At 51.3% G+C, this 13,976-nt stretch overlaps 1 protein-coding gene across 10 annotated transcripts in view; it reads left to right on the top strand.

Moving 5' to 3' along the window:
* The window catches only part of PRKX (protein kinase cAMP-dependent X-linked catalytic subunit), a 63,021-nt gene that overhangs the window by 14,785 nt on the left and 34,260 nt on the right, over positions 1 to 13,976 (top strand). For 6 of the 10 annotated variants that reach the window (XM_086386177.1, XM_086386175.1, XM_086386176.1 and 3 more), the window contains exon 2: positions 10,706 to 10,874. In XM_086386177.1, the coding sequence (XP_086242303.1) occupies positions 10,706 to 10,874 (169 nt within the window). Of the gene's footprint in view, positions 1 to 345; positions 542 to 7,743; positions 7,793 to 8,034; positions 8,119 to 10,705; positions 10,875 to 13,976 lie in introns of those variants that run through there. The other 4 variants (XM_086386179.1, XM_086386178.1, XM_086386172.1 and 1 more) reach the window with 4 other exon arrangements.

Here is a 13,976-nt window from a genome sequence, read left to right as displayed (position 1 = left end):
CTGGGATGGACATGGACACACTGCTGTGTTTAACATGGGAAACTACGGTTTCATTTTTTGGAAAGTCTACTTGAGTGACAGTTTCCATTTATCCTTAACACCTTCATAAAAAAAAAAGCAAATTTACCGTTTGTTATTAAAAAAAAAAAACCCACCAAGGAGTCAGAGGATTACGTGGATGCTTGAATGTAAATAGTTACTGTTGGGATGTGATTTTAGTCACAAAGACGTTCATTTACTTGATCCTCAAAAAGATTAGTTAGCTTTTTTTTTTTGGGTAACAGATTTTGGGGTATTTGTTGTGTTGACTCGTTGTATTCCTAGTTTTTTTTTTTTTTAGGGCTCTTCTTAGTGTTCTCCCAGAAGCCTGTTTCTAAGAGGTGTCCATTTCGGGACAGTTGGCACGGCTTCCTTTAAAAGCAAAAGTAAAACTGCCCGGGATGACTGCTTTCGACACGACCCTTAGGATCGCCGTCTGGCACCTGGGATGCTGTTCACGGCTGGGTGTGTGGTCGGGTGGACTTGGCTCTCGACCTCCTGGGTAAGGTCTGCCTTTGTGCAGGAAGAAAGCGGCTGCTTTTCATTGTCCAGCGATTTCGTGGGCTTTTCTTTCTGCCCACACGAGTTGGAGCACATACCCGTATACGTAGGAAGGTTTCTGGCCAAGGGGGGGTGGGGGTGGCGTGCAGAACAGTCCCCAACTTCCCTAACGGTTCTTTGCATGTTGACAAATAACTCTGGACTAAACCTGAAGCCCGCTGCCTCTTAGGATGGGAAACCCATCCTCTGCTCTGGGACTCAGTGCCTGGCTTGACTGTTGAGTCAGCTCGAAGGTAGTTCCTACCTGGGCAGGTAGTTCCCAGGTGTGTGTGTGTGTGTGTATGTGAAAGTCACCCCGTCATGTCCGACTCTTTGCAGCCCCATGGACTGTACAGTCCATGGAATTCTCCAGGCCATAATACTGGAGTGGGTAGCCTTTCCCTTCTCCAGGGGGATCTTTCCAACCCAGGGATCAAATCCAGGTCTCCCGTATTGCAGGCGAATTCTTTACCACCTAAGCCACCAGGCAAGTTCCCAGGTAGACAGTCCCAAACCTGCCCCGGAAGGTGGGTTGTTATTTGTCTCTTTAGAACGTCTTAGTTTGGAAGCAGCGTGACCTCTGAGAGTCGGGGTTCCAGGCTTCTGCGTTCGCAGCCCAGAAAAGACGCCAGTGAATGGTTTCAAATGCGTTCGCAGCCCAGAAAAGACGCCAGTGAATGGTTTCAAACATCTCGCAGTGATACGAGAACAGAAGACTGCATTAGTGTAAAATTAGGATATCAGCCCCGGAGAAGGTGATGGCACCCCAGTCCAGTACTCTTGCCTGGAAAATCCCATGGACGGAGGAGCCTGGTAGGCTGCAGTCCATGGGGTCGCTAAGAGTCGGACAAGACTGAGCGACTTCACTTTGACTTTTCTCTTTCATGTATTGCAGAAGGAAATGGCAACCCACTCCGGTGTTCTTGCCTGGAGAATCCCAGGGACAGTGGAGCCTGGTGGGCTGCCGTCTATGGGGTCGCACAGAGTCGGACACAACTGAAGTGACTTAGCGGCAGTGGCAGGATGTCAGCCCAGCCCACGAACCACCCAGCCACACTGAGAGCAGGTGGATTCTTATAGGAAGGCAGATTGACAGGTGGGCTTTGAAGATGCAGTGACCAGGTTTTATTAGGACTCTTGAGGAATGACTGGGGTGGTTCTAGGGGTAACATATCCAAGCACGCAGGAGACCTGGGCTCAATCCCTGGGTTCGGAAGATCCCCTGGAGAAGGGCATGGCAACCCACTCCAGGATTCTTGCTTGGAGAATCCCACGGACAGAGGAGCCTGGTGGGCTACAGTCCACAGGGTCGCAGAGAGTCAGACACGACTGAGCAAACCAGCACACATTTTCGGTAAACTTGAGGAATGGAGATGTCGTCTTTCAGTGGCTTTTTATTAGTTGCCGGTGTTGAACTTGACTTTCCCAAGTGGCTTGGCGTGGCATCGCCCTTTGAAAACAGACCTCTGGCGTGTCCAGACTCTGCACCAACCCGCCGTGCCTGGGCTTGCAGAACAGTGTGTGTGTCCTGGTGATGACTGCGCTCTTTGGCTCCAGCCAGGGGCGTTTGGAGACACATTGCTGTTTGTTTTGCCTCATAGATGTACGGATCCCATGGGCTTGCCCAGAACACAGTTAGCATGCGTCGGGCAAAAATGAAGGCTGGGTGCTTACCCTATCCGGGGTCATGGGGGACTTTTTTGTTTAATGTGCTTCAGCATCTTTAAAAAAAAATTACTCATTTATGTATTTATCTGACTGCACCAGGTCTTAGCTCTGGCATGCGAGCTCCTAGTCACGTGGCATCTGGTTCTCTGCTTTTCTTGTTTTAGTTGCTAACCAGTGTCTGACACTTTGCGACCCCATGGACTGCAGCACGCCAGGCTTCCCTGTCCATCAGCATCTCCCAGAGTTTGCTCAAACTTGTGTCCATTGAGTCGGTGATGCCACCCAACCATTTTGTCCTCTGTTATCCCCTTCTCCTCCTGCCCTCAATCCCTCCCAGCATCAGGGTGTTTTCCAGTTAGTCAACTCTTCGCATGAGGTGGCCAAAGCATTGGAGTTTCAGCTTCAGCGTCAGTCCTTCCAATGAACACCCAGGACTGATTTCCTTTAGGATGGACTGGTTGGATCTCATTGCAGTCCACGGGAATCTCAAGAGTCTTCTCCAACACCACAGTTCAGAAGCATCAATTCTTTGGTTCTCAGCCTTCTTTATAGTCCAGCTCTCACATCCATACATGACTACTGGAAAAACCACAGCTCTGACTAGACAGACCTTTGTTGGCAAAATAATGTCTCTGCTTTTTAATACGCTGTCTAGGTTGGTCATAGCTCTTCTTCCAAGGAGCAAGCGTCTTTCAATTTCATGGGTGCAGTCAGCGTCCACAGTGGTTTCAGGCCTCAGGAAAATAAAATCAGCCGCTATTTGCATTGTTTCCCCATCTATTTGCCATGAAGTGAAGGGACCGGAATCCGTGATCTTAGTTTTTTGAATGTTGGCTTTTAAGCCAGCTTTTTCACTCTTAGTTCCCTGACCAGGGATCAAACCTGCGTGTTAGAAGGCGATATCTCAACCACTGAAACACCTGGGAAGTCCTTTTTCTTGCCTCCTTAAAAGGAGAAGACAAGCAACCTAACTGTGATCGGTACGTTGACAACTGTCCGAGACATCAAGATAGCAGAAGGCTTGGGATCCTAGAACAGACGAAGAATTCAGGGAACCTAAGAGACGATAAAAACCAAGAGGGGAACCTGAGAGGAATTTTTTTTTTTTAACAAGTCTCACTTTGAGTCCCATTTTCAGAGCAGTTTGACAAGATACTATGTTGAACAAAAGCAGGAGGTGGCAGTAAGTCACAGTCAGTTTTTGGCAGGCTGGATGGACATGACAAAGGAGGAGGGTCTTATTCATTATGGTGAATTTTGTTCTCGTTCTGGAGCTGGGGGCTCCCAAAGGCACCGCTTTCATCTACAGCTTTCTCTTGTGGGCTTGGGGGGGTATCCGCAAGGCGGTGCTTGCTGGGGGTCCGTCTCTCTCCGTGAACATCCAGGGGTCCCCTTGTGTTGGCTTCCTGGAGCTGTTGTTACAAACCATTAGTAACCAGGTGGCTTAAAACCACACCCATCCATCCTCCCCCAGCCCTGGAGACCAGACGTCCGAGGTCAAGGTGTCCCAGAACTGAGCTCCCTGCAGAGTCTCCAGGGGAGGGTCCTTCCCGCCTCTTCCAGCTTCTGGGGGCTCCAGGCGTCCGTCCCTGGGGCTGTTGCAACCTTCGTGACCTTCCATAGTCTATAGTAACAGATGAAACCTGGGGTTTGAAACTACAGACATCCATCCCCCCTGTACCCTGAGTCCCGGGGACCAGAAACCCTGAGTCCTGGGGACCAGATGTCTGAGGTCAGGGTGTCCCAGGGCTGGGCTCCCTGCAGAGGCTCCAGGGGAGAGTGCTTCCCGCCTCTTCTGTCTTCTGGGGGCTCCGGGTGTCTGTCCCTGGGCCGGTGGCCGCCTCCCTCCCGTCTCCGCCTCTGTGTCCACGTGGCTTCTCCTGTGTCCATGTCTCTCCTCTTCTGTCTTATAAGGAGCCTGTTCTTGGGTTTAGGGCCACCCCCATCGAAGAGGAACCTCATCTCAGACCCTTCACTCCATCATGTCTGCAAATACCTTCTTTCCAAGTAACTCCCCATTCTAAAGTTTGGCGGCGGGGGAGGGGGGAAACTTCCTGGAGGTCCAGTGGCTAAGACTCCATGCTCCCAGCGCAGGGGGCCTAGGTTTGATCCATGGTCAGGGAAGTAGTTGCCACATGCAGCAGCTGTGACCAAGTTTCAGCCAAGTAAATTAAAAGAGTGTGTGTTAGTCGCTCAGTCACGTCCGACTCTCTGGACCGCATGGGCTGTAGCCCCGCCAGGCTCCTCTGTCCATGGGAGTCTCCAGGCTAGAATACTGGAGTGGGTTGCCCTTCCCTCCTCCAGGGGATCTTCCCCACCCATGGACTGAACCTGGGTCTCCCGCGTGGCAGGCGGATTCTTTACCAGCTGAGCCAAATTAAAATAAATAAATATTAAAAAAAAAAAAGGGGGGGTGTTGCAGGCAGACGGGAATCTTGTTTCGGGCCCAGACAACCTTCCAGCCACCATATCCCACACCTTCCGCTTGTCCGGAGGCTCCAGCACAGAACTTGTCGCCAGCTTCTCCCCAAAACAAAGCAACTCCGCAGACCCCTCTGGACACCACCAGGGTTCCCCTATCTGCGAGGGGACCGTCAGGACCTTCTCAGATGCTTCACCCACCCCCTGTCGTCCTCCCTGCCCTGGCTCCCTCTGCCAGCCCCATCCCCGCCGATTCCCAAGCAGCATTTTCTCTTTGAGTTTGCAAGCTCCTCTTTTTCGGTTCTTCTCGCTGCCTTCTGTGGCCACAGGGAAATCTCTGAAACAAACTGAAAACACACCAGAGCTCAGATCAGCCAGGCCACTTCCCCTGTGTCTGCCCCGTGACTTCCTGGAACTGCCTCTCCCAAAGAACTTGGTGGAAGGCTTTCGAAAGGCCGGCCCTTCTCTGCCCGCGTTTCCTCCGCCCCCTTGAATCTCAGCTCTTGTCTGTGGCTGTCACCAACGCTCATTTCAACTAGACCGCAAGCTCCAGTCTTCTCCCTCCTCCCCAGTTTCCACTGCAAACTTCAGTTGCTCAGTCGTGTCCGACTCTTTGTGACCCCATGGACTGCAGAATACCAGGCCTCCCTGTCCATCACCAGCTCCCGGAGTTTACTCATGTCCATCTAGTCGGTGATGCCATCCAGCCATCTCGTCCCTTTCTCCTCCCGCCTTCAATCTTTCCCAGCATCAGGGTCTTTTCTAATGAGTCCGTTCTTTGCATCAGGCACCCAAAGGATTGGAGTTTCAGCATCAGCCCTTCCAATGAATATTCAGGACTGATTTCCTTTAGGATTGGCTTCCTCCAAAGACAGTGTCTTGGGAGTTCCCGGGTGGTTCAGTGTTAAAGACTCCACGCTCCCAGTGCAGGGGGACACAGGTTCCATCCCTGGTCAGCTAACTACATCCCACACGCCATTACTAAATATACTGTGTGTTCAAACTGAGGCACAGTACAGCCAAATGTAAGTCTAGCCTCCGAGAGGGCTTCCCTGGTGACTCAGTCGATAAAGAATCCGCCTGCAATGCGAGAGACCTGGGTTTGATCCCTGGGTCGGGGAGCTCCTCTGGAGGAGGAAATGGCAACCGACTCCAGTCTTCTTGGCTGGAGAATCCCATGGACAGAGGAGCCTGGTGGGCTGCAGTCCATGGGGTTGTAAAGAGTCGGACACGACAAAGCACGGACCACGTGACATTGTCACGTCCCACCCTGGATGCAGCTTCGACTTTTAAAGTGGCCAGCTCGTGTTATCAAATTACAGAGACCAACCTTTGCCTCTGGGTCAAGAGTTACCAGGCGAGGTTCAGAGCAGCTCATATCTTCTCTCAGGGAGCCCAGTGCAAGAGCAGGAATTCAAGGCATCTCCTTGTGTAACATTTGTTAGCAGTGGGAGTTGGGCTGGCAACTTCTCTTGTTCCTGGTTTTCTTTTGTGATTGCACACTTTGTATCTTTGATAGGAGACAGCATAACTTAAATAGCCCGTGACTAGAAGAATTGGGAGGGTGCTGTGAAGTATCTGTTCTATTTTTATCTTTTAAAAATAAGTATCTTACAGAACGAAGGAGGTGACTGTGCAATGGAATGCGGCTTGACTCCACAGCATTTTGAGGGAATGACTGGTTTTTGTTTTTGAAAGCCTGTCTAGACGAGTGGACTCACAAGGGCGGTCTGCCCCACCCAGCGCCCAGCTGAACTGTGTCCAGCTTATTCAGCTGATCTTTGAAGCTGAAGATTCCAAGCTTAAAAAAAAAAAACAAAAAAACTTCATGACTTTATCCAAAGCACACATTTTTTTGAGGGTAGATTTTGCTTATTAAGAGAGAATTCCCAAATCAATAAAATTCACCTGTTGGAAGGGTCCAGTTCCATGATTTTAAGTTTAATCAAAGTTAGCACACATTCTTTACAGAACTCCTGAAGGTTCCCCCACCCCCAGTGAAACAGGAGTTGGTACTGGTTTGCAGCCATAATTTCCAAAAGCCAACTTTTATTCTGTGTTTCTTAATCTTTTTTATTTTATGCTGGAGTATTGCCGATTAACAATGTTGTGATGGCTTCAGGTGGACAGCAAAGGGACTCAGCCATGCATACACATGTACCCGTTCTCCCCCAACTCCCCTCCATCCAGGCCACCATGTGACACTAAGCAGAGTTCCCTGTGCTGTCCAGCAGGTCCTTGCTGGTTCTCCATGTTAAACACAGCAGTGTGTCCATGTCCATCCCAGACTCCCTGACTATCCCTTCCCCCATCCTTCCCCCTTGGAACCATAAGGTTGTTACAGAGTATTGGGCAGAGTCCCCTGTGCTGTCCAGCAGGTCCTTGTTGGTTCTTCATGTTAAATACAGCAGTGTGTCCATGTCCATCCCACACTCCCTAACTTATCTCTTCGCCCTGGCAATCATGAGTTTGTTTTCTAAGTCTCGTGCATCTCTTTCTGTTTTGTTATGTTCATTTTTCTCCTGTTGACATGCAGTGGTGTGCTAGCTTCAGGTATATAGCAAAGTGAGTCAGTTATACATATATCTCCTCTATTTTTAAAGATTCTTTCACATATAGGTCATTACAGAGTACTGAATAGAGTTCCCTGCGCTACATAGTACGTCCTTGTTCAAAATCTATTTTCTGCATCTTGTGTGTGTGTGTGTGTGTGTGTGTGGGCGTGCTCCGTCATTCAGTCCTGTCTGACTCTTTGCGACCCCATGGACTGTAGCCCACCAGGCTCCTCTGTCCATGGGATTCTCCAGCCAAGAAGACTGGAGTGGGGTGCCATTTCCTTCTCCAGGGGGATCTTCCCAACTCGGGGATCAAACCTGGGTCTCCAGCATTGAAGACACATTCTTGACTTTCTGAACCACCAGAGAAGCCCGTTTAAAGCACAAACTAGGGCATTTTCAAGGAACCAGGGCTATCGGGGTTGGCCAAAAAAAGTTCGTTTGCCTAGCAAACCGATTGTTCTATAAAATTCTTGGTGAAAATGAAAAATGTTTTTCACTTTTACTCAAAACAGGATGAACTTTCTGGTCCACCCAGTGCTTATGAATGTCTGAAACAGGAAGAAAAGGTAATTTCTCATCAGGCGAAAGACATAGTCCAGTTCCCTGTTTTTCAGCAGAACACAGGAGATTAAATTCATCCGTGTAGGATCTTCTTGTACGTTTAGCCAGGCTTTGGTAAACCTCTGCCTTGGTGGGATTTCCATGTGGACTCTCAACTCACCGGTTGTTACCATCATCCTGTTGTTTGACCACGTCTTTTCCTTTATGTGTGAAATAATGTTTCTTTTTAAATGTGTCTTCAGATGGTTTCTTTCGAATCTTTTCATCATCAAGGTCATGACAGCCCACTCCACAATTCTTGCCTGGAGGATCCCATGGACAGAGGAGCCTGGTGAGCTGCGGTCCGTGGGGTGGTAACACCTGGACACGACTGATCGAGTAACACTTACATTAGTCTCCTTATACTTTGATCATGAAAGAGTGAATATGTCCTTCAGGACGGGGTCTTTTCGTTCAGAAACGCAAGAGAGAAATATGTAAGAAAATGCTACTGGTGGTCTCCATGATGTGGAACCATTAAAACCAATGCGATTTCTTCCAAATTGTGTCAGAGGTATCTAAAAATAAAAGAAAGATACAGTGTCATCACATATTTGATTCCTGCAGTCTCAAGGATAAAAAATACAGTTATTGGGAAGCAAGACTTCATGTCTTAAGAGAAGTGTTACTGTGTCCATTTTCTGCATGAGATACCATGCGTAGGTACATTTAGAAACATTTTCTTATAACATGAGGAATCCTTTCCCTTCCACTAATTAAAATGTACAGTGCAAGTGAAGTTCATAAAAAGGAACGTGGACTGTAGCAGTCTTTTTGGAGAAACTTCTTTTAGGAAGTCTGAGAGTAATTCCCCTTTCTAGCCAGGCTGTGTTCCCAGTAAGGACTGCCCAGGAGCTTACCCCACGGGTAGCAGAAACTCAGCAGCGTTTCCTTTGCCAAGAAAATGTTATTATTAGCCAGAAGCAGACACACTGTTTGTGCATACTTCTTTTGATAAGCTTTTGCAAACTTCATCACTTTTCCAGAACAGGCTGGCTTCTCTTTTTATGATTTCTCATTGTCTTTCTTGCACATTTGTCCTCATCAGCGTTAATCTGGACAAAGACAATTGAGCGTGGTGTCCTCACCACTGGCCTTTAATTTCCCCAAATTTTCCCAGACCACGTCAGCGTATCCAGAGACCTGAGCGGAGCTCCGTTGGGGCACTTGAAACATGTACATTTCCATGTCCAGACCTGTTCTCAAACAGGAGGAAGATTAAAGTTGTGTTAGGTTCTATCTGCAAAGACATGAACGTGTGGTATTAAGTGATTAAACAACAAGGATGCTCGGACAATTCCTGAGCATTGTTTGGTTGAATTCGTACCGCCTGGTGCGGCCATAACAAATTTCCACCAAACTGGGAAGCTTGAAACTGTAGACATTCATCTTCTCTGAACCCTGGGGACCAGACGTCTGAGGTCAGGGTGTCCCAGGGCTGAGCTCCCTGCAGAGGCTCCAGGGGAGGGTCCTTCCCACCTCTTCCAGCTTCTGGGGTCTCCAGGCGTCCGTCCCTGGGCTGGTGGCCACCTCCCTCCCGTCTCTGCCTCCGTCTCCATGTGGCTTCTCCTCTGGGTCTGTCTCTCCTGTCCTGTGTCTTATGAGGACCCTGTCCTTGGGTTTACGACCACCCCTGGTGACTCAGACAGTAAAGAGTCTGCCTGCAATGCAGGAGACCGGGGTTCAGTCCCTGAGTCGGGAAAGTTCCCTGGAGGAGGGCATGGCAACCCACTCCAGTGTTCTTGCCTGGAGCATCCCCATGAACAGAGGAGCCTGGCGGGCCACAGTCCACGGGGTTGCAAAGAGTCAGTTCGGCAGCGAGAGTTAATTACAGTGTTGGGTTCGTTTCAGGTGTACAGCACAGTGAGTCAGTTACGTACCTGTTCTTTTTTTACATTCTCTTTCCATACACGGTCATTACGAGATGTGGAGGAGAATTCCCTGTGCTATCCAGTAGTAGCTTCTTGCTTGTCCGTTTTCCACGTAGTCGTGTGTGCTCTGTTCGTCCCAAACTCTGCATTTAACGCTCCCCCAACCCTTTCCCCTTCAGTCGCCGTAAGTTTGTTTTCTGTGTCTCGTCCTGATTTAGAAAAGTGTCAAGAAAAAGACACGTCAAAGGAATGTATTTGGCGTGCTTTCCCATTCTGCCTTTACCTACGTGTGTGTTTTCTCTGGGATGACTCATTTCCAGAAACGATGGTCAGTCACTCTCATCAAAGGACAATTCAGGGGCAAGTTATGCTTCTTGTCCTTCAGCCGCTCATTCGTGTCCGTCTCTGTGCGACCCCATGGACTGCAGCTCGCCAGGCCTCCCTGTCCATCAGCAACTCCCAGACTTTATCCAAACTCATGTCCATCGAGTCAGTGATGCCATCCAACCATCTCCTCCTCTGTTGTCCCCTTCTCCTCCTGCCTTCAATCTTTCCCAGCAGCCGGGTTTTTTCCAGTGAGTCAGCTCTTCCCATTAGATGGCCAAAGGATTGGAGTTTCAGCTTCAGCATCAGTCCTTCCAATGAACACCCAGGGCTGATCCTTTAGGATGGAGTGGTTGGATCTCCTTGCAAGGGACTCTCAAGTGTTTTCCAGCCCCACAGTTCGAAAGCATCAATGCTTAAGTGCACTCAGCCTTCCTTATGGTGCAGCTCGCACGTCTGTGCGTCGCTCCTGGGAGAACCACAGCTGTGACTCTTGGTAGCTTCGTCGTAGTCAAGTGATGCTGTGTGTGCACGAATTTAACTTGACTGTTGCAGAGGAGTGTCTGTCGCCTGGTGTCTCGTAGGGAATGGAGTCGTCTGACCTGCCAGGTTGTCCGACATTCCTGGTGGGGGGAGCCATGGTCACTGAGCACGCCTCTCCCCCACTCTGCCCTCCGCATGCAGGTACAGGGACGTTCGGCCGCGTGCAGCTCGTCCAGGAGAAGACAAGCAAGCATTTCTTCGCCCTGAAGGTGATGACCATCCCCGACATCATCCGCCTGAAGCAGGAGCAGCACGTGCACAATGAGAAGTCGGTGCTGAAGGAAGTCAACCACCCTTTCCTGGTCAAACTGTAAGTCCTTGGCTCTGGGTCCCTGCCTGCCTGCTCGCCCGCACCCCCCAACGTGGGAGTCTCCTGTGTGTGCTGGGGACGGAGCATGTTCCCGCTGGGTCCTGAAGCACCTCAGGCTCCCCATCTTAACACAAGAGAGGATGCTGTTCCCACCGAGTGCCTGCCCAGGGTCGGTGGGGAGAAGGGGTGCCTGTCTGCCCCAGCAAGACATCCACGTGGGCTCCCCGCCTCCCATCGCCAGAGCTCTCATGTCCTGGGTTTTCCTGGGACCTCAGTCACCCGCTCCCCTCTGCCCACTCCCATCCTCTCTGGGGTGTCTCGTGGAGTCTCGAGTATCGTCACATGGATGTATCCTGGCGTTGTCCAGTTGATGGTGCCCGGCATGCAGCGCATACATGCCTCTGTCTCCCACACTCTTTGAAGTTTGCTTTATTGGTTGATTTATGATTTGGGGGCTGAGGTGCATGATTATTGGGCTACCCAGGTGTTGCTGGTGGTGAAGAACCCACCTGCCAATGCAGGAGATCCGAGAGACATGGGTTCGATCTCTGGGTGGGGAAGATCCCCTTGAGGAGGGCATGGCAACCCACTCCAGTGTTCTTGGGTTTCCCTGTTGGCTCATAGGGTACAGAATCTGCCTGCAGTGCAGGAGACCCGGGTCCAATTCCTGGGTTGGGAAGGTCCCCTGGAGAAGTGCGTGGCAACCCACTCCAGTATTCTTGCCTGGAGAATCCCATGGACAGAGGAGCCTGGTGGGCTACAGTCCAGGGAGAAGGAAATGGCAATCCACTCCGGTATTCTGGGGTTTCCCTGGTGGCTCATTGGGTACCGAATCTGCCTGCAATGCGGGAGACCCGGGTTCAGTCCCTGGGTTGGGACGGTCCCCTGGAGAAGGGCATGGTGACCCACTCCAGTATTCTTGCCTGGAGAATCCCACGGACAGAGGAGCCTGGAGGGGTTACAGTCCACGGGGTCGCAAAGAGTCGGACCCGACGGAGTGACTTTCACTCACTGCCCTGCACGGGCCGGTGGAGTCTTTCCCACTGAGCCACCAGGAAAGCGGCTCTCCTACGCCCTTTGCTACTGAAAGGTACGACCCTGGCCCACGGCCCAGACGTGTAGGCGTCCACAGCAGGCTGTCTGTCCCCATCCCTGGGGGAGGTGGGGGAAGCTCTTTCCTGGCTCCCAGCTCCTGCCTGCACTGTATTCCTCTCAATCCCCCTTGTCCCCCAGCCCAGCCTGTGCTCGGAGTTAACAGCTGTTCTGGCTTCCCCGACCTGACTGCTTACAAGGCACCCTTCGCTTCCCTGCAGTCATCGGGGTCCACCCACCCCACGCCGCGCCTCGCCAGCCATCTGCGTCTGTGTTTGCAGGTCCGGAGAGAATGACCCCAGGGGCTTTATTTAGTGGTGTCCTCGAGACGGGTGGTCACGGGCTCTGGCTTTGTCCCTGGCTTTGACTGTTTTTCGGGCTTAACACCTTGCTCAGTGGGTAAACAACCCAGCCGCCAGTGCAGGAGATGTGGGTTCCATCCCCGGCTCTGCAGAGATCCCCTGGAGGAGGGCATGGCAACCCGCTCCGGTGTTGTTGCCTGGAGAGTCCCCACGGACAGAGGAGCCTGCAGGCGGCTACAGTCCACGGGGTTGCAGAGAGTCAGACACGACAGAAGTGACTGAGCACGCGGGCACGGTGACCCTTTTGAGATGCCCTTCCCTCCATCATCCCAGCACAGTGACCGCAGTGGAAGGTGGGGGTGCCAGCCACGTGGTCAGCCCAGGATCACGCCTCCACTGCGATGCTCGCCTCCTCTGCCTTGCCCTGCCCCTCACCACCTCCCAACTCAGCCATCCACACCTGCCTTCTGCGATCCACTCGCCCAGGCAAGCAGACACAGGACCGTTTACTATGGTCTCGGAGCATCTTGGTGTCCCCCCCTCCGCCCCCACGCACAGACGAAAACACCCGTAAACTCAAAACCACCAGAGCAATGTCTCCAGACGAGTAGAGGCATGTTTGATGGGGGACAGAAGGGAGCAGCTGGCTTTTTTGTGCGTGTGTCTGACTTTCCTTTTACGGAGCCGAAGGGCAGTGTGGGGCCCGTGTGGACGGGTCACTAGAGCCTCGTGCTTTTGAGTCATCAGAACAGAAGTCATTGGTGCATCGGAGTCAACCCCCTGACCCCAGTCAAGTCTGAGCCTCCAGGTGGCTGACGGGAAGACTTGTAGACAATGGAATGCGTGTGTGTCTTCCTCTGCAACAAAACAAAGCTTCTTCTTAACGGTGTCTCTCCTGTGAACTCAGAGATTCTGGGAAGGCACTCCTGTTGCCCAGCGGTTTTCGATGAATCTTTTATAAAGGAGATGTGGACTGCTCTGTCTGTGGCCAAGGCATTCTCACGTGATTTAGGAGAACTGGCTTGAGCCTTTTTTTTTCTTTTAAACCAAATACAGGAAGTCCTCAAACCAGAACCCCAGGGTGTGTCCCCGAGGGTGCTTCGTGGCCCAGTTTTCCCAGGAAGACAGGCCTCCTGGTGGCCGGATTCCTGTTTGTTCTGGAGACCTAGTGGTCTGTTGAGCTGCTGTGCTAGCTTATGTGATGGTTAGAGAATCTGCCTGCAATGCAGGAGACTCGGGTTCAGTCCCTGGGCTGGGAGCAAGAGAAGGAAAGGCAGCCCACTCCAGTGTTCTTGCCTGGACAATCCCACGGACAGAGGAGCCCGGTGGGCTATGGTCTGTGTGGTCGCAAAGAGTTGGATACGACTGAGCGACTAACACATGGAAGAGAAGCAGATAGACTTGATGGTGAATAGGAAAAGTCCGAGATGTTGTTGCTGAGAAGACAAGAGTTTGGAAAAGAGGCAAGAAGCCGGTGGGAGAAGCTCTTTTCAGGGCTGGGAGTGGCAGAGTGGAGATGCTGAGTTGACCTCTTTGCTTGTGCTCTGGACTCAGGAAACATTGGGGTGATGCTCTTGTGAGTCTTGCGCTGTGGGGGCTTCCAGCTCTGGATATCCCACCTCGTTCTGGGTTTAATTGTGTCTGCCTCCCCAAAAGATGGGTCTTCCCTGGTGGCTCAGACGGTAAAGAATCTGTCTGCAATGCAGAA

Source organism: Bos grunniens, chromosome X (genome assembly GCF_055505025.1).
Source record: "Bos grunniens cultivar Pamir isolate PY7600 chromosome X, Bosgru_T2T1.0, whole genome shotgun sequence".
In the NCBI taxonomy this organism is placed as follows: Eukaryota; Metazoa; Chordata; class Mammalia; order Artiodactyla; family Bovidae; genus Bos; species Bos grunniens.
Note: the sequence above shows the minus strand (reverse complement) of the source record. Positions and strands in the feature narration are given on the sequence as shown.